This window comes from Cuculus canorus, chromosome 5, assembly GCF_017976375.1.
Source record: "Cuculus canorus isolate bCucCan1 chromosome 5, bCucCan1.pri, whole genome shotgun sequence".
NCBI lineage: Eukaryota > Metazoa > Chordata > Aves > Cuculiformes > Cuculidae > Cuculus > Cuculus canorus.
Window position 1 is genome coordinate 39,510,870 of NC_071405.1, and position 21,545 is coordinate 39,532,414.

A 21,545-nucleotide genomic window follows, 5' to 3' on the forward strand; every position below is an offset into this window, starting at 1 on the left:
TATGTTAATATTTTAATCTGTACATATACCATTTTCCAAACTGTTACATTTTCTTTAAATTAATGTTTTCTTGCAAAATATTCATTTATGCTTTCAAAACTTTTTATAAAGGCAAAAATAAATCATTATTTTGGCAAATGGTTTTGAAGTCGATACTGGCAGTACTGAGGTAAAATAGATTGTATTAGCTAAATATATACTTTTAAGAATATTTCTGAGTATAGTGTTAATATAATATGATATGTCTTAAAAGTGTGAAACTTGAAGGTCAATCAATTTCAAGGGTTTTGTAGCCACTACCTGAACACAGCAAATGAACAAGTTAGTGGTTTCACAAAATACTGCAAAAGTATTTTCTCAGTCATTTCTCATCCAGAGCTGAAAACAACTAATAATTACATAATATTGGGACATTTTTGCGTGTCTTGCATTCAATGCCTACATAGATTTTTTTCAAGCAAAGTAGTTGCAGAAATTAATCTTCCTTTCTCCCTACGTAACTACCTCACCCTTTGCTCTATACGTAAGTAAAACACTGAATTTCAAAGTTTGGCAAAGTTAAGCACCAGATGAACATACATACAAAATGAGCAGGTGCCACATTACATTAGTTTTGCGGTTTCCAGGATAAATACAAGTCAATACATCATATTGTAATGTTTACTGGAAAAAAAAAATCAAAAGAAAAATACATATTTACTAGTAACATTACACATCCTATTTTTTTTTTTTTTATTGCTTACTTAACATATTTTAATTAAAAGTCTTCTTCTCTCACATCTCAACTTTCAAAAAATAGACTTTGTTAGCTGTTTGTTACTGAGGGGACAGCACTACTGTCAAGAGCAACCTAGTACACTGTATCGATACCAGCAAGTGAAACATATGGGGTCAGAAAAGCAAACAGGAGTTAAAACTGGCTTTTGTTATTGCTTTCGTGGGAAATTTCAGCTATACAGTGGTTACCAATACTTAGAAATTCAAGCTAAAAATTCCTTGAAATGTATTACTCAATGGGCAAAAGGGTGGATGATTAACTCCATAAAAACATTCAATGCAAAACACCCTTTTGGCAAACCTCTCACTTAGGTTCACTCTACCCATATCCTATGAATGTGCTTCTGGGGGTCTCCAAATTTACTTTATTTTTTTATGAAATTTTACATTGTGCATCTGAGCCTGAGGGGGAAGTAACAGCATCTTTTAACATCTATGCAAGTAGTTTCTCTTAAAATGAATTCAGCCCTTGATTTAAAAAAATTCTAAAATACATTGTTCTAAAAATACAGTCAGTATTTTATAGAGTTTATTAAAAGTGCCATTTATTCATATAAAAAGTCTGAACTAAACTGAAGTCAAAATAAATGATCTGCAATTCTCTTCATTTTCATAGAAAATCCCCCTGTTATTCTCTGAATGTATTTCCAGAAGAATATGTCATCGTCGATGCGTATCTTCACGGAAAGCTGGTAATGAAGCTCCTTTTTCTTCCTCGCAGCACCACCAGGTGGGATTTGCTTTGAGTCTTCTGTCAGTGTTCACTTACTGCTTTGGCTAGCATGAAGTAAAATAAAACATGGTTAAATATTAAAAGTGAGTTCACTAACACCAAGCAGTAAGCACTTTCAGGAAATTTTTTTTTATTAAAGCCTTCTGCAATTTGAATGGAATGAACAGTTCACATAGACACATTAAGTGAACAGTTATCTCGTGATGCCACTGATGCTCAAACTCCCGTGTCCCCTGCATGTTGCTCGTTACTGCAATTATTCTCTCGATAATTTTCCTGAAGAAAATGCAGTTTTGAATACATATATGTGTGTGTGTGTGTGTGTGTGTATAGACATGTGATACACATGTTTTTGAATCAGCCTGGAATCACAGAATGGTTGGGATAGGAAGGGACCTCTGAAGGTCATCTGATCCAAACCCCTTGCTCAAGTCTAATACTCTGGGACTAACCCACTACTGTAACCCTGGATATAATAGTACAGCCAAGTGTTATTCAGACAACAAAGATGGTAGAATCTTGTTCTCAGACAGATAAAACTAACCAGAAAAGCTAACAGCTATTTCCATCAAGCTCTGTCTAATATTGATACACCTCTCTTGATGTAAATCTGTCATTTTTCACGGTCCTTGTTGAAGGCAGGCCACTGCCCTTTGAGGTCTTTCTGATATATGCTCATTTTTATTTATGCTTATAGTTTTTTTACATAGATATTTGACTCAGATTAGTGACAATGAAAACAACCATATCTAAACAGTACTAATGCCATTTGAGGTATTCACTCTATCAACTCTCTTTACTACTTCCTCTATGTTTTATCTTCTTGTTCAACATCAGACAACAAAGGAAATCAGAAAGGTGAGAATAATTTCAAAGGAAACTTTGGAAGCATGGGCAGTGTCTTAACTAGAGGCACACTTAGCAGTTAAGTATCATAATACTTACAGGTTTTCCTATTTCAGATAGAGAAAACTCTGAAAATACTACTGGGAAGAGAATATACATATTTCTTTACAAGGAAAATGGAATTATCATAATCTCAATACTTGAAATGGCAAAAGAACCTAATCAGAGACAAAAATCAAGTCTTTTGTTAACACAAATCAATGAAAAACGCATCAAAGGCATAAAAAAATTCAAACACGATATTACAGAATTAGTTATAAAGGGCCAAACTTTCAGCTCGCCTCAATTAAAACTCTGATATTCGTGTGTAAGATACCAGCCCATAAACAAAGCCTCTACTCGTACAAATTTGTCTGCACTTTGGATTCTCTTGTGCAGCAACTGTCTATGCCACACACAGGCAAACATGTCTACGCACCCCTTTGGGAGCCACAGGAGCACAAACAGCTGCTGAAAATCTGGCCCCATGATACAGGCAGTACACGTGTCTTTCCTTCACCACAGTAAGACTACGGAAGCATCTTATCTGTAGAGCGCCAGCAGTTATTTGAAGACTTTATTAACCCACATTAGCTCATTAGAAGCGAAATGTATAGGAATAAAAGGTTTCTGAAAATAGCTGCATGCGTTTGTTTGGATCTAATTTAGGTTTAGTAAAAATGTTAAAATTCAGCAAGCCACAGCAAAGGTAAAATGGCAAATCAGACATGCTGAGAGCAGTTAGTTCTTACTTTTAAGGTGTTTAAACAAATGTGTAGTGAAATCCATTGCTTAAGGGGGAGTGAGGTGGCTGTGGTACAGAAGGTGAGGGTGCTTTAGATGGATAGGTCAACTGCTGAGCTAGAAGGGATCACATAGAGGAATTAGGCTGCACAATCAAACATTCATTTCATAACAGAACCACCTTAATTTTCTACCACGTGAATAGCAAACATGATTAGTAACGCAATGAAGTGTTATGCTACTTTAGTTACATGGAACACAATTTAAACAACATTTCTACCTGCTCTTTTTTCCTATTAGTTACATAAGTTATGCAAATAAGCATTCCTGTTCTGATGAGAGTAAAGCCATTCTGATGAGAATAAAGCCATTCATCTTGATCTAAGATGAAGTTTCACTGGAACATACTAAGGCACACAACCCAGATTTACCCTAATCTGACCCTGCTTTTAAAACTGCAGTTCTGGAATAGCACCTATATTTGCTAATTTGATTTCAAAGTTTCATTTAGGTTGTACAAGTTTTCAACATTTCCTTTGTTATACACCAATGAGCAGAAACAAAAATAGTAGACAGAAAAATCACTAAAAAAGCTACATATGCTTATAACACTCTGCTTAGTACAGTGCATGATAAAGTAAATATATTTTCAGATCTCAGCTGGAAAGTTCAGGATAAAGAATACAATTATTAAAACTGTGCTTGTTTATAAAACAGAATAATTTTATAATATTAGAAGACAATAATAATAAAACTAAAAGATTGACACTCAGTCTTAAATTCTTCTACATTTTGAAAGGCCAATTTCCAAAACAGAGAATTTGGGAAATGGATTTTTGATAATCCTACATTTTATTTTCACCTTTCAGATTCTTGGCATGATTTCAATTTATAAGACTGTTTTCTTACTAGGAACAGAGGAACTTTAAAACTCTACTTTACAAGGATTAGATAAATGCACAATTTATTTTAAGAGAGATTTATACTATCATAGCATCTTAACATAACTTAACTGCTCCCCCCCCCAAAAAAATTGAAAACATTAAGCTTCAGCCTTTCTCATAAGCAAATCTTTGAAGAAAATATAGACAACGAGCTTTGAACTTTCAAATATGGTCTGCGTCAACACGAAGGAACAGATGACAATCCCATAGTTCAAAAATCAAACCACAAAAATCAGAACATTAAAAAAAACTGTAAAATTAGAATAAACAAGAATGTACTATCAGCTGTGCAAAGCATCAGATAATTTTCTATTTAATCACTTTGTATCATCAGAAAATAGGCTACAAATAAAAATCCTGAAGTCTTTTTATGGTTTGTGTATTTTCTGTCAAAACCAAACTACTCTGGCTCTTTTTTTTAGAATTCCTTGAAAAGTGTTTGTTTTGAAAGGAGTAAGTTATAACTGAAATCAAAGCAAGACGTACTACAAGAAGTAGGTATTTGCAATACAACTGTGGCAAGGAAAACTGTGCATGGACATAAAGGTTTGGGCTTCCTTAAAGAATCAAGGACTTGATGACTATGTTAGATCTTTTAAAGTGTCTGATGGACAGAAGAGCTATCTGCTACACTTGACAAAGAAAATAAAACTAAATATAATCTTGCAACTGACTGCATTTTTTTTCATGCAGCATTTAATTATTTCAGAGCCAATACATATTTTAATTATCTTCCTGGGGAATATTAAAGAATTATGATTTCTGTGGTTATGTATACCTAAGAATATGTGGTAATTACAATTCTGAAATAGCTACAATTAAAAAATTAAAATACAAACAAACTCCCCTGTAATAATGAAAACATAGCTACTTCTTTCACTATAAAAGATAAAAGATCAAAGATATCTCAGTACTGTACAGTTACTGCAACTTCACACGCACCCAAAAGTTAACTGGCCTAATGAAGACTCTTTAGTATGGCAGGCCCTCTGCTCTTGCTGTACTGACACAGAGGAATAATTTCAAGTATGGGCTGTGTTTGTCGTGGTTGATCTTAGCTTCGGTGTTAAATTTCCTAGGAGAAGCTAGAACTCACATGGCAAAATGCTGCATTGGTTCACATCTCCTGAAACACAAAGTCCCTCACCAAAGCTCCTTTTACAAGGACTTGGTTACTAGAACTGAGCCCAGACTGCATGCAGAGAAGCCAATTTGATGCACAGGTGCCTGAATACCCAAAAGGTCATTCCTGAAATGCTCCCAAAATTTTACAGTTCTAGGTTGGTTTTTTTTCTTTGTTTTGTTGTTTTTTGTTTTGTTTTGCTTTTTTTTTAATAAAGTCTAGCCTATTCAATGAATCATTTTATCCCTTCCAGTCAGTTAAATTACCCACAGAACCTCTCTTAAGTCTCAAGATTTGCATCTTAAAAAGGTATTCAATCTCCTTAAAATCACATTTCCCTCAGGTTTAGCTGCCACCGCATCTGTAAGTGTACAGCCACATTCAATCAACAGTCTGTTACCATAGATGCACATTACGCATCTGGGTATTGGAATAATCTGTCTTTAATGGGAAGGTCTTAAGGGCTTCAGTGGCAAATGCCGCAAGTTTAAACTGACAACTTCAGATAAAAAATGTGCATATTTTTTCTCCATCAAAGTTGAATTTTCCATTATGTTCATTCTCCACTGGAACACTGAACTGTGCCAGTTATAAATGGCCAGTCAGGTACTTGCTAGAATAGCTGCTCCATGTATTACTGTGTGACACAAATCTCTTGACATTTCTTACTTATTTCAACTATAAAGCAATCAACAGTGAAATTATCACTTTTAGTTTTGTATTGCAAAGGTTCTATTAATTTCCAGGCATCAAGCAGAATTCATGCACATTTGTCTTTCTCTGACCTCTAATCTTGGTCATCAGACAGCAACGTACCAATATCCATTTTGCAATGCCTTTTTCAGCAGAAAACTAATCTCAATCACCAGTTCAAGAACTCTTTCTGTTTTAAAAAAAAAATTAACCCCCCCCTTGTCTTGATTATTTTAAGCCACAGACCAATCTACTTTCTAAAAATGACAGACATGCTTCATTTACTATAATTATAGGGAATTCATTGAAAATGTTCATTTTTTTAGTACTGTTAGTATGAGCTCTGAATTTACTGAGCGTATGGTTTTGTCCCCCTCACCCTGTCCACTGGAGGCCAAATACTCAATGTAATCTTTAGTCTTTCTAAATTTGTTATCTATACACACTTTTCACTGTTTTGAATATGAATGATTAAAACTCTCTCTTATGCTAGGAGTTCAGCAGCAACTCCACACAACTTTAGAAGCTAGTAAGAAATAGGTGTTATTTTGTAAATAATTAAGTATTACCTGCTACCTCCTTGCTCTTCTGAGAGGCTTCAGAAGCCAAAGCATATGATATGGTAATGATTCGCTCCTGCTCTTGCAACTGTGAATCTAAATCAACTGAGGTGTGCTTGTCCTGGGCAACAGTAGGCTGTAGATTGTGCATACTAGTGGGAAAGTGCAAAACAACATTAACATTTACAAACATAAAGAAGAATCCACCACGCAGACAAGAAAAAGCTTGAATTCATACAGCAGTTTTCAGATCTCATCTATCAAGCTCTGTATTTTATTGAAGTTCTTTAAGGTAGCCTTAGATATTGTATGTAAATGACTACAGCATACAAAGACAAATGATGTAGCCATTACACATTCAATCACAATTTCTGCATAGCCTTTAATACATCTGAAAGTCCTTTGTTGTAAATACACTGTTTACATGAGAGCACTACCAAAAAATGCTATTTATTTGAAGCTGTTATTAAAATTACTTGTTAGTCCACAGAGGAAAAGGTATAACTTGATGGTCCTCAAGCACAGTCTCTTTTATTGTCTTCCAAAGAGACAGCACATATTTGACACAATCAAATTCATGTAACTGAATGTTTTAGCTGACTCTACATTAGCCAAAAGCGTTCTTTCAGAATACCAGCGCCCTGAGGAAAACAGAAACTCACTCTCACTCTGACTTTTCTTCTGCTTTTGGCTAGTTCTGTGCCTTTCTTTTCTCATCACTCTCACCTATGAGTTGCTTGGTAAGACTATTATTTTAGGGTGCTCTGAACAAGAAAATAGACGTATACAAAATTCATCATTATCTCTTCTACTCTGTTTTAAATAGGAGCTTTAAGCATACTACATAAATTCTGTGTGCATTTTCTAAAAGCTGCAAGTTACACTTAGATAACTCAGTAGGAATTAGACCGTTGCATGAAGTTAGTTCCCAATGTTTCATACCAGCCCCTATATGAGATTTGAAAAAACCCTGACCTGGATTTAGTAAGAATATTCTTTATCTTCTCTGCTTTACGTTGCCTCGCTGCCAGTTCTTCTGTAGAAAGAGGCTCTTCTGGCTCCAGTTCAACATAACGTTCTGGAATTACAACCTTCTCAGGTTTTGACAACTGTGGAAAGAAAGCAAGCATCAAGTTTTTAATAACAAAGACTGGAAAAAAAAATGGAGATACATTCTCTTCAGTGGGAGAACACAGTGAAAAGAATAAAGCATGGGTTTTCACAGTCAGTACATATATCTGATGCTAAACACTCACTGTGGATATGAACTGATCCCCTTTTAACAGTGTCTTTTCCCTCTGATTCATTTTATTTTAGAGGATAGATTGAAAAAATAAAGAGGATTACAAAAGAAACCAGAATCAACAAAGAACCTTTCTTCAGCTCAGCTTAGAGCTCAAACTAGGACATTGCCTAAAACTCTTATGGCCGAAAGAAACAACCACTGCAAGGCTGACTGGACAACCCGAGATTTTAATGTCATAATATGTACGTCATGCTAGCGAGGACTTTCTACAACTGAAAGGAAACATCTCCTAAAGTTTAATCTAGGGTATCATTCTTTTGAGACTGCATAATCTTCTTCTGAAAGCAGTGGAGAAGAAAAAAAAGCAGTTTGTAACAATATTAGGAAATTCTTGTACTATAAAATCTGAAATTGTATATGTTCAAAAGTTGTCTGGAGATCTGACCCAGAAATACAATAACATTGTGCAATTGTAACTACGTGTCAAATAAACATAATTCTGTAGACTGAAACTTACAATACGATTGCACAAAAGCTAGCAACAAGTTTTTGTGAGTATCAGTTTCATTATTGTCCACACAGGAGATCCAAATCACCCAATGAAAATTCAGTATACAAATGGATTTTAAAAAAACAATGCTTATGATACACAACAGACTGCTTTTGAAAAGTAAAAACAGAGGATGTGTGCATAAATAAAAAAAAGTAAACAGGAATTACTTTTTCTTCTCTTCTTTGGATTTTTGTTAAAACATTCATAAGGTGATGAGTTTTCAAAATTCAAATTTTTGAATAAAAATAATCCTAAAACTTTCACCACTGAACTTAGTCCACACTAACTCAATGGCACATGTAAAGTGGTCTGTCCTAACCCCCAGCGATTAGGGTCAGTAATTTACAGGCTACCATAGGCCCAAAACATACATTACAGTCACTTGCACTCATAACCATGTTAAAATCACAACCTCAAATTTTCATACTTCCTCCTCAGTAAACCCAGGGCCAATGCTTTCTGAAAAATCCTCATTTTTCAGTAAACTTCCTCACCTTCAAATCCAACTCCCCTCTGTAGCTATACATATTTCTTCTTTTTTTTAATGTGAATATCTATCTCCATACTATAATTAACCTAGACGAGCTCATCCTGCCCCTTCCAGAAAAACCAACTCAGTTATAATGTGAACAGCGCTGAAGACATAACTGAGTGCATTTCCTTATGAGGCATAAAAGTACCTCAGGTACAGAAGTGCCTGCCGGGTGAAAAGCATGAAAGGTACATGAAACGGAAAAGGGCAACCTGGGTAACCTAAGACAGAAGCTTTACATACAGAGCTTCAGACTTACTCTGAAGTAGGACAGAAATGCCTATAAGCAGAAATGTTTCCTATTCTAGGCTTAAGGCACTAAGTACAAGGTGATTCACGTAGCCCTGGAGGCCTTCTGGAAAAAATTTGAACAGCACAGTGCAACAAGGAAAAGCCATACGATGGAAACATTTTTTTCAGTTTCTGAAATTCACAGGAGCACTGCATTTCCTGTAGAAAATATGCAAAGATTAACTGAAAGATACATTCATCCACAGACATCAACAGATAATGGCTCACAGATTCTACCTCCTACAAGTATCTCTCTAATAAAATGATACATTTCCAACTGCTTTCAGAAGAGTAGAGGTGCTTCCTAGTCTAATTATAATTAATAATTTTACCAATTTTCCATCTACCATGGCATTTTACACCATGCATACAGTACCTACTGAAATCTTTCCACTTGCTGTATTCTTTCTTTTCCACCAGATGGCTCAATCGCATTTCAAACAAACATTTTACTCAGTCAGTAGTGCTGAAAAAAGATCTAGTACCCAGAACATCAACCGAGTCACTTGAGAAGCTGACAAAGTTGTTTTCTGTTCTGACCAGGATAAAGCAGAGCTCCCTCTTCTCTATCACGATTTCCCGGCCACATGAAGAGTAAGGTAGCTCTGGGGAACTAACTTTTACTTCATGGCTGTTTCTTTCTTTCCAAATACTCTTGATGTTGTCTTCTCATTCTTTTTTCCAATTTGTAGAACACTGACTAACTTAACCACTTTTTCCTCTATAAAGCCTGAGATGTCTATCTCAAACTGTTAACCAAACCCTTCAGTTTCTTCTCTCCACTAAAACAGAATATGAACACAATCCTTACAGAGATTCCAAGTGCCAGACCACGATTTATCAATGCCCAAAACTTCTTTTAGTTCAAATTTCCAGCTAACTTTTCAAACAAAAGATGAGAATTCACTACCTAAAACTTAGAATGGATATTCTGTTGTACAGAATAGGAGGCAAAAAATTATCAGTGTTACCTCTCTGCTGATATCTAAATTATAATCTTGAGGCTCCAGATCTGTCTCCGTCACTGCTACTGGGTGAACTTTTAACCATTCATTTTCATCTTTGTCTTCTCCACGAATTGCCCTCTCAAGTAACTGCAAATCAAATTCTTGCTCTCGTTTCCACTGGTAATAGATACAAAACAATTAACAGCATTCAACCATACCGCCAAATTTGTCATTTAGCAATGTACATTATTACTGCTGCAAATGCTATATTGCTGAAAGAATCCACAGAGCAAACCCCTTAGCTGACAAGAGAAAGAAAATGCAACTGTATTTCTTCGACCATTTCTAGCAGTGCTGCATGGGTTTTGGAGTATTGTCAAATTTTACAGGCAATGTTCAGTAGCATTAAGTTCTAATCGATGTAGTAATCATAATTTCATGTGTGCTGCTTAACGTGGAACTTGCTACACAAAACATCTTTGGAGTATACCGACCGACAGACTAGTCCTAGGCATGCTAACCAGGCAGTGTTGTATGATTTTGAATCACTACACAGAAAGAGTATTTATATTGCAGGTTGAGAACTGCAACTTGAAAATTTGATGTATCTTTCTAGAATAGTACCTAGTGTTTAAAGCTGATAATATTTTACATACTAGCATTAACTTGTCTTGAATTAAAAAATAATAATTTAGCAACTTCTAAGCTCTCATGTCTTTACTAAAGTACCTAGCTACCTGCAACAATAAAAAAATTCACATTCTGTCTTTACAATGTAAATACTTAGCAATAATAAATTCAGAACATATTTAAATAAAGCAGCATAATGTTAGAGTTCTCAAATCATTGCACAGTAGCTCCTTCAGAGCTACACACAATACAGCTGCACAAAAACTCATGCTTAAGAACACTACCAAGACATTTTGTTCAAAAAATTAAGTTCAGTTGCAGGGTTATTCCATCCAGAAGATCTCAGCAACTTTGTCATATGGAACTGAAACACAATATTAAGAGCAGTGGGACAGAAGGGACAAAAAGAAGAAGAAGAACAACAACAAAACTACCTCCTCAAGCATTTGAGGGTGTCAATAGGAGAATGTGCCATTATACACTTCTTAAAAGGATCTCTAGGATTTCTGATACAAATCTTTGGCTTGTTTTGATTGAAGTTTGAATTTCATATGAAGTCCTTAAGACTTCATTACACTCCTTGCATTAATAAATCTAATTGAAACCTATTCATGCACAAGCTCTCAGTATTCACTCAGAAGATACAGATACTTCTTCCATGTCTATTAAAAATGTTAAACAGCTAGAAGGGAATTATATCTCAAAAATTAAGAAGTTTCTTTACAGAATTCAAAAGATAAAAAAATGTTTTCTCATACTAGTACTCCAAACTTCTTCTACTCATATTCTAACCAGGCCTGATTGACATAGTATATTTTAAAAACACAGTATCATTTTCAAGTTATTATATATAGGTAAGAAAAACATCAAACCATTATTACGTAGCAGTATTTTTATTGGCTTTGATGTTGCGGCTTTTACATTAAAAAGGCATTGTATATAACATATGAGTTCATGTACTGTGATCAATACTTAAAATGTCATACTACACTTGAGAGCTGACCGATTAAAAATCAGTGTTACACATACAATGTATGTTTAAAGCAAATTTTACATATTGAGCAGCATTTCAATCATACATTGAACTGTTTGCCATTTTGGCTGCTAAATAATTGTAGTGCTGTAAGTAATTGTGCTATCAAACATGCTTTTTGTCTATCAAAGCCCCGTAGGTACGAGAGATGACCTCCTCAAAACATTGCTAGGGCTGAAAGGTTCTATTTTAATTCTTTACAGCAAGAAAAAGACCAAGATGGCACCCAAATTTATAGATAAACTGTTTGCCACAAATGTTAATAAGGAGCGTTATGAAAATGTTTAAATTTGACTTGTGTATGTTATGTGAGCCAGGAAACATAAGCAGCTCAGAATTAGTCTTCTGATTAAGATATTAAAGTAACAGTGATACTATAGTTCTACAGTTCCCAAATATTATGCACTATCTTTAATGAATTTGTGATTGCAAACCAGAAGACAAAATACATGAATGTCTCCAAGTAGTGCACTTGTATTTACTAGGAAAGTAAATATAAACAAGAGGCTGTAAATTAGTGCTACTGAACAGCGTGAATGAAAGGCTGAATATTATAGGTTTTCCTTTTAATGCTAGCAATTGACACACATGTACTAAATGCAATTAAGCCTGGTAAAAATTGAGTAGTCCAGTTAGAAATTTTAAAATAACTACAAAATTCGGCAAATTAAAAACAAGCAAACAAAAAAGGAGGCATTAGATATGATGAGTGACAAATCTAAAAGCAAGAGATCTTGTGCAATGAATTAGGTAAAACAAGGTGATCATTCTAAAGCTCTAGTGGGTCAAATAAAAAATAAATTAAAAGACCACAGCCTAAGTGCAATTATAGTACAATCCTGGTTTAGCACCAAGTGAGCAACTGGGTAACTTCACCAATTAGAGTTACTTTGGTTAGTATCCAAAATGTATCATTACAATGATCTGTACAGCATTTAAACTCAGAACGCAACAAAAATCCTTTTCCTTCAGCAGCTTAAATTTGAGCCTTATTAGAATATTCTACATTTTGAGCTTTAAAGAAGAATTTGTATCAATTAAAAAACATTAGCTCTTCCATAAATTTCTAATCAGTGTAATAAGACTTTAAAACTGATTAGCCATTTGTCATCTCTTTAAATAAACAAACACTACCTTGGTCTGATATTACCACAGCTATCTTGCAGCAAAATTTTTGAATTAAAAAGAAAAATATCCATGGTGAATAAGAAGATTCTAAAAGGCCCATTCCATTATGAAGCAGTTTTAAAACTGTACAAGCTTCTCATACTTTCTAAATGCAATTCCAGTAAAAAAGCAATCATGTCTCTGAAATCACTCCAATATACTCACATCTCGACTCAGCATACTAACCTCTGACCAACTTACCTGCTGAACCTGCCACATGTACCGTTAACTACTAGTAAAAAAGATCATCTGATACTCACTTTCTCTGAACTCATTTTATACTGTAAAACGCTAATTTAATTAAAATAGAAGCATCACACACGCTCAAGTGAAAGTGCTTGCTAGGAAAGAAAATTCAAAGATATTTTTAGTTTAGTCCTTTTAAGGCATATCTAACATACTGAGCCTATGTCTGCAGAAATGGGCCTGATGAAAGACCGAGATGAAACAGACTGCCTTTCTCCTTGGCTAAGAGTTCTCTTGCGCTCACGAACTAATGCCTTCTGATGTCGCTTCATTCTTTCTAGTTGTTCCTCTGCACTCATCTTGCCTCTTTGGTGGTCTCCAGAGTATAAGCGTTCCAAGGCACTCTTTGGTCTCTCCTGTAGAAGTTGCAAGGCACATAAACCACGTTGTAATTAATACTTTATAAGAAGTATACAAAAAATTAACTCTTCCTTCTCCATATTACTAAATTAACATGATTTTTTCTATTATTTTTGCATTATTGTGCATATTTCAGCTCTACATTTTCTATTACTACTACTGATTTTCAGTTGTAAGCCTTGTTTTATGAATCTATTTCAAACGCAGCAAGTTGTCTGTCTGCTTCCTGATTCATTTAAGAAAGTGAAAATTGGAGATTTTATTAGAGCACAAGTGTTGGGCCCTCTCCAATGCTACTACCCATCCCACTTCTTCCTGCTATGCAAAATACAGTCTGGGCTTAACTATTGTGAACATCTTAGATATTTGCCTTCAGATGTCAATTTAAAACTTACCTTGGACCTATCCCTTCGTAGTGTTGCATATGATGAAATGGTAGATGATTGGTGCAATCTAGATGTTGACCCAGATAAACCTTTATAGGGAAAAAAAGAATGTCTTAAAACTAAATGACAAATCAAATTAAAACAGCACCAGGTATTTTAAATTATCATGCTTTTTCTGTTATAGTCTGGCTACTATTTTAGCTCATATTTCACATTTTGCAGCACAGAAGATCACGAGAAGCAGGGAATTTCATTTCAGCCAAAAATAATGTTTCAGGTCACTAATGATAAAAATTCAGATCTACAATAATTTAGAAGGTTATATTAAATGAGATATGGGGTGAACTCAGCTGTGTAGCAGTAGATAAATGATAGAAATAATCACAACTATGATTAAAATCAAACCTTAACATCCACAGTTAGAAAGGAAAGAAATAAGAAGATAATGGCTAAGAAATTAATTGCTCATCCCCAAATGCCTTCTCTAACCTCGTTTGTGAAACAGTTTCATGACTGTATCACAGTGGAGATGGAGTGTCAAGCTACATGTATGTAGCACCTTGGGGCATTTTATTCTTATTCTCGATCACCTTCATTTCAATGGCAACATTACTTAAAAAAAACTTTACTTTGTAAAAGACCACACAGAAATTTTGAGGAAAAATAACTCTGAATATAGGAGACATTCTAACAGCTAATTTCATGTTCTGCTATGCTCTTTTTTAAGCATTATATATTAAGTTGCTTTGTAAAAGTTTGGTTGTTTGTAACAGCACCATTAAAACGCACAAAATCTCGACTTCCACAGCATTGTATAGTTAATCTAAAAATAATGCTCTGACAATAAAGAACATTTCCAGAAAATACTAGGAGAGAAGAAGTTCCTATACAGACAGTATTGTTGATAATCAACTACATAAATTTGTGGCTTACCACGAGTAGGTAATGTCTGGTATCCACTGTTAGAGCTTATTAAACCATTGGAAGGTTGGCTGAGGTCACCACCTATCATTGCTAGTTCTGGTTCACTCACATAAGAACGTAGTTCCACCTATATTGAAAAATAATGATCAGCTCAAATGAAGTCACAGACAGCAAGTTTTAACATTCTTTCATTCAAGGTCAGGTAGGATGGGGCTCTGAGCAACCTCATCTAGTCAAAGTTGTCCCTGCTCACTGCAGGGGGGCTGGACTAGACGACCTTCATGGTCCCTTCCAATCTAAACCATTCTATGACTCTGTGATATTAAATGAATTCCTAAAGCTTTGCTTCTGTATCACAAATTATTTCTCTGCCATTATTATACGGCATAGATCTCTCCCTGCCATTAGCTCTCTCCCCTTATTACATGTCCTAGAGGTCCAAGTATTTTGCAGAGAGCATCTTCTATTATACATTCATATATCTTAAAGTGCAGGTGTGTAGGTGCACGAATGCTCACCCTATAATCTCCATTTACATACTGTCCGAGTTCTCTATCTCTCTTTCTTTCATCTGACTGACGTTTCAAGCCACGCACTGAAGTGTGTCTGATGACAGTGGCTTCTCTTGGGAGAGGTGGAACAGCTGGTGGCTGATCATCAGGACTGTACAACTGAGGGAGTGGAGGTCTGGGTGGTGCTTCATCTTCCTGGTAATGGGAAAGTACAATTTATTTGGCAAACAGTCAGAAAAGTCTGGCATAAACTGACTGAATGTTCATGATATTATATGAGTTATTTGTGACTTCCTTAGTACGCTCTCCTTTGTCCACAGCAGGAGCTTGAGGCTTCAAAACTAAAACAAGAGCCAAGAAAGCAAACAACTAACCAACCACAAAGCATTACCAAAGAAGGCTCTGCACTGGTATGTTCTAAACCAGCATATGGTTACTGTACATAAAGCTCCGAGTACACACATACATTTTCCTGTAAGTGCTATTGCTCATTTTCAACACAAACACCTTAAGCGTCTCCTTGTAGTGCCTCCACATTGCGTGCACTTCGAAACCACGAAATTTTCACTGTTTCTCCCAGAAGTAAACAGAAACATTGGTGAATGAAGCTCATGAGCAGTACTTACAATCTTTGGCTTTAGCTTAATTGGTGACTGAAGAGGTGGCTCAATTTTTTTCAGCTGCTGTGTTTGATGCAGCGCTCTGGACTGGAAATAAGGCTGTGGATACAGCCTGACCTCCAGAGAGGGTTTAATTGGGCTGGGTGGAGGGCTTTGTGGAGCTGAAAGGTTGCTCTCCACATTTGTGAGGGAAGCTGGTAAGGAAGGCACTGAAGACTGAGAAAATGAAGGCACTATTTTTCTCTCTAGGGAAGAAATATGCAAATGTGTTAGGTGATGTTTCATATCAATAATGTTTGTAAGAATAACAATTAACATCCTTAGACTTTATAAAGCAACCATAATACTCTGCATATTGCTTCGAACAACAATATATTTTTCAGACATAAAAACATTTGATTGTTACATTACAGCAGGAGTGGAAAAGATTTTCTTGATGAAGATCAAGCAAGCCTTTCAGGCTAAAAATAAAAACATACAATTTAATATCATCCAGTAAAATTCCTTGGAGAGGGCAGTGGGAGAGAAGGAAGGAAGAGGGAACAGCCCAAGAGTGATGTGAAATCAATTCATATGCTATCTGGCCCCATGCCACAGATTCCTTAAGATGCATATAGATCTAGATAAGGCTAAGCACTCATAGCCATACCAAATAAAATCAGATCTCACAGTCTCAAAGCTATTTCATCTCTGCATGTAAAAGGTAAGCAAAGACGCTTTAAATATAAAGTGAATTTACAAGAGGCGTTAACAGTCTCTTAATATCCCAATGCCTGAGGTCTTTTCTTTGAAACATAATAAAGCAATTGAAATGCAGACCACACACACTTTCCTTTCCTTTTTTCCATAGCTGATGTTGTTGCTCTGCCCACCAAACACCTGCTTGAAGAGAGAGGGGGAAGGCAACTGCAGCAAGAGCAGCCGGGTGGCATCCAAGAAAAAACAAAAGCAGAGAACACAGAGAAGAGCTCCTGGACAGAATGCAGAACAGATACTATACTGATATCAGCCTTGTACGGGACAGATATACTTTCTGCAACTTGCAGAACTTAGCCCATTGTTATTATTACCGTTCTCTTTTTTTCTGGCTTATTACATTTTAGTGCCACCACTATGTGAAAACAAACAACAAAAAATCTTTTTGCTACCTCAACCAAAGAAACGCCAAGTTAATGTGCTCAATCAACAGAGACTTCTAATGCAATCAACAGCATAATTAACTGGATTTTCTGCAGCAGAACAAACTTCTAGACTATTTGTTCAGATCCAAAGATTCAGCTACATCTGTGTATTTTTTTTTAAGTTTTGATTATGTTTTCCTTACCTGGATTCTTGATAGAATCTACTATGGTTTTGTAGTTTGTTTTATTTGCACTCAAGCCAGATATAACATCTTCAATTCTCCACAAGTCTTTCTGTATTTGTGTTTTCTCCTGATATTTGTCATAAAAAGAAAAAAAGAAAAATCAACTGCATCTAATTTTTAATTTATTATGGGCTTTTAACTTGAGTTAAATAATTATTTTAAAATAAAAAAAAATCCACAGTAAAAAACAACATCTTTTTTTTATAAATTTATGAGAACATTTCCTGAATCTTGGTAAACATCCTATAGAACACTGGGGGAAAGTGATACATTCATGATTTTCCCTACATTATAGTATTCAGGCTACAAAAAACCTAGCTTAATGTTTCTACATAAAATAAACTTATACAACCTCTTCATTTGAACTTTGCTCTTAAATCCTGTATTAGCACACTTAAGATGGCTAAGGCAGTCTTACGAAACTCAGCTTAATACATTTAGGGGAAATGTCTGATAAAAAAAGCAAAAATTAGTACAATCTCCCTGAATATTGCTGTGAACTTCCCAATAGCTTTTAACGGATGAAACGTAAAACCAAAACTAACACTAAAGGGCTGACAAATTTAAGTTCTGCTTATGTTTGGGTTGTTAGACCTACTGGACATGATGTGTTACAGGTAGAAACAACATACTGCTGCTGTTTCAGGAGTTGGTCTGATTTTGCATCCTATTTGCTTTACCGAGCCTTTTCAGGAGGAAAGAAAGGGATGCTTTATCTACAGTCTGGACTCCACCTTTGATTGCATCTTGCAGCCAGAGGCCTTGCATACTGAAGTCACCACTTCAGTCATATGCTCATCGCAATCGTCATAAATAGCGATTCTCATCTATGGAACTGAAGACTGGTAATTCTGTCTTCAAAAACAGGCATTAAGAAGAAACTCGGTAAAATAAAAAAGAAAGCAATATTTTTAAAGAAAGCAGAAAGCAGTGAAACACTTGAGTTAAGAATTGCTTATGAACTGCTCAAGAACTCTAGAAATTCATCACTTGCCATGAGCTGCAAAATAACCATTAATTAATCCTATAAACCTGAAAGAGAGAGTCAAGTAAAAGCTCTTAAACCTCACAGAGCTAAGGAAGGCATATAAATCGCCTTCCACTTTCTGTCTCAGATCAGGAAATATGTTCAGTGAGGTTACAGATCAGCAAACAGTGTGCCACAAACTCAAACATTTAAATGATGGAGCACGTTATTTGCCTGTAGTAAACTCACTCCACAGACGGGACATATCTTGAAAGATTGTCAGGATACAAACTATAAATCTGAATGTTTCATTTTATTTTTTCTGAGATTAATCATACTACAAGGAACCAAATGATGGATTTACAATAATCGAGCCTCAGATATGGTTAAAAAAAGCCCCATATGTACAAAAAAATTTGCTTCTGAAACCACTCAGAAAATGTTCAATCAGTAATGTACAAAAAACCAGGAGATCTTTTAATATTATTTCTTCCCGTTACTTTAATATTGATGTGAAGAGATCAAAAATTGATCATATCTAAAAGATAAACAGATGAATTTATTTTTAAATTATGAAAGCCAAGATTGCTGTTGACGAAAGGGTGTAAATATACTTTACGGACAAGCACGAAAGGCAACTTGGAGAGATAAATCAATTTATCTAACCTCCTTCATATAAAACCATCATTTAGAATGATTTATAAAACGAAAAGAGAAACACTTACCAACTAAAAAGTTATCACTGACAAAACAGCACATCTCAGTTAATTTCAACATGCTGAGATCTCCCTAGCCCTTAACCAAGACAATGAAGCTACACTCTTGAAAGCAAGATTTACTCTCACTGAGCGCCTTGAAACATTCACCTTTTAACGTCTTAATTATAGAAAAACATCATCTGTTTCCTACAGCAATTTTAGCCTGCAAATTTACTGAATTTTTAATAACGTTCCATGAAGACTGCATTTTTAAAAATAAAGCGTGTATTAATTTAGTGCTATTGGAAAATACTAGATAAACAATCTTAAGTCTACATACCCTTGGGCACAGATCAAAAAAGCTATCATGGGTACTTCAAGTGAGACTTCTTTGAAGGAACATAGTTTTTAAGAATAATCAGTACTTTCTGAAAAAATCAACTCCCTCAGTTACCTCCAAAACAGGTATCCAGAAACAGTTTTTTATATCCTAACTGAAGACAGGCATATCTATGCATGCATATATCTAGACAAACAAGCATACCTACACAAAACACATAACGTGCGTATGTTTGTGTGCATTTGTTATAATTACGTATGTATGCGATGTGCAATGATAATAAAACTGAGCTAACACTTTTTTCCATGCAAACCACATTCCCTTCTACATATATTGCTAAATCACATCCCACACATCCAGTATTTCAAGCATGCTCAGTGCACAACTGGAAATTGTTTGCTAAAGTGATGTAACAAAGTACATTTTGTTTAAACCTGTAATTTCCCTTTGTTAAACAAAATGACTTTATACAGGGACAATTTTATTCTAAAACACCCCTGGGATTGTTTAGAGGGATGTATTTCACAGCTGAGCTAAATTACATAATATTTGGGCTCTAGAAACTAAATCAATCCCCTGCCCCACAAAATTTTAAGTAAATTAAATGGACCCTGAAGACTGATGCAATCAAAAAGAAGTTTTACAACTCTTGCTTTGATGTAAAACATATATCCTCTACCAGTAACAGACTACAACTTGTAACTGATCAGATATTTGTTGCAAATAAATTTTAAAATGTTACTAGTGAGCTCTTTTGGTCCAGGATGTTTGGGAAAGTAGGCTAATATTTGAGAAAAACATACATATTAGTTTTGTTCTTTGTGTTTTCTCTTTTAACTAAAATTGTTCTTAAACACAGGAAAAATAATCCAGACCGTGCTCCTTGTTTTAAGAATAAAATCACCAGATGTAAGCAGGGATGTAGAAATAAGCTAGTATTCCACATCCAGTTCAAGCAAACAGAATAACTTAGCTTCAAATCAAGCTTCTTTGTAACATTCAAAACTGAATAACTGATGTAAAACTGAGTGCCTTTCAATAACCGATGGCTGTTAAACACTTATTCCACTTCACAAAACAATCTGCAGAGATAAATCTTCCATAAATAGAAGAACATGACAAAGAACAAGCAATGACAATATAACAAGCCAGTGACTGATGTTCTTAGAAATGGATAAAGCCAACAATGTCAGATCAAATAAATGGAAGTCTAAGAAGTCCTGCACAGTCTTATAAATTAAATACATTATCAATGTCAAGATGTCAGCATGTAATAAAAACATAATAAAATAATGACAAATTTGCTTAGACAACTTACGAGAAACCTATTATACATTGCTGCAAGATCACTAGTTACTGCACAGCTGTGCTGTTACAATGTCCTTAACTTTTGCAAACTAAGTGTGACAGCTGAAATGGCAGAGGGATTTCTCTTAGGAGTGGATAGCTTTCAGTTCAGACAAAATCATCTTATAGGTAAACTAGTGCCTGGAAATGGACTTACCTGAGATACCAATGAGCTATTCATCTGTTCCTGTAAGGCTTTTTTCAGCTGGCTCACATCCTTCTCTAATTTCAGATATTCATTCCAGGCATTTTCCATTTCCTATTGACAGAGGGAATATTTTTAATACAATGTTATGATAAACTTCAAAATCATGCTATTCTTCCTCTAACTGAGCACGAAAGTGTTTTAAGAATAGCACTGTTCTATATAAAAACAAGGAATATTTAAAAATCCATTTGTAGTCTACATTTTTGCTTAAGAGTTGATGCTAAACTTCAAAAAGCTTTATAGCTTGCAAGATCAAGTCAAGAATCTGTAGTTAAAAAATTCCGGACAGCTTCCTCACACAAAAACATAAAACTGGCATTTAACAGAACCTGGACCATGACTAACATGCTATGAAGGAATAGAGTTTATTCCAGTTCCATTTCCTTTTACCTTACTGCTCTACTTAAAACAAGTTTATAACTAAAATTCAGTCCCCTAAACCAGAACTCAGGCTTTGAAACACAAGGAGGTTATTTTGAAAAGCTCAACAGACTCTGTTGTAATTGGCATTAGAAGTAATAAACAAGCAGACACCTGGAAAATAAGGCTATTCAATCACCCTTTACTAGATTATTTTCGGCACCCATGGTGCCATAGTCAGCCTTTTGACTCAGAACTGAGAAAAATCGAGTGTCTGGAGCATTTTATGTAAGGAATGAAGAGGTGAACTTTCCTCTGAAGTCTAGAAAAGAGATCACTTAGGAGGTTGAGGG

At 35.2% G+C, this 21,545-nt stretch overlaps 1 protein-coding gene across 6 annotated transcripts in view; it reads right to left on the reverse strand.

Annotated features, from left to right (window-relative positions):
* PLEKHA7 (pleckstrin homology domain containing A7) overlaps positions 1-21,545 on the reverse strand; it is a 189,455-nt gene continuing 167,910 nt past the window's right edge. For all 6 annotated transcript variants that reach the window (XM_054067028.1, XM_054067031.1, XM_054067029.1 and 3 more), the window contains 11 exons: positions 20,782-20,883; positions 17,231-17,339; positions 15,913-16,151; positions 15,293-15,481; positions 14,784-14,901; positions 13,860-13,939; positions 13,260-13,460; positions 10,053-10,205; positions 7,435-7,568; positions 6,469-6,611; positions 1-3,256 (listed from right to left, as the gene is read on the reverse strand). In XM_054067028.1, coding sequence (XP_053923003.1) covers positions 3,159-3,256; positions 6,469-6,611; positions 7,435-7,568; positions 10,053-10,205; positions 13,260-13,460; positions 13,860-13,939; positions 14,784-14,901; positions 15,293-15,481; positions 15,913-16,151; positions 17,231-17,339; positions 20,782-20,883 — 1,566 coding nt within the window. In that variant the 3' untranslated portion in view covers positions 1-3,158. The remainder of the gene's footprint in view (positions 3,257-6,468; positions 6,612-7,434; positions 7,569-10,052; positions 10,206-13,259; positions 13,461-13,859; positions 13,940-14,783; positions 14,902-15,292; positions 15,482-15,912; positions 16,152-17,230; positions 17,340-20,781; positions 20,884-21,545) is intronic.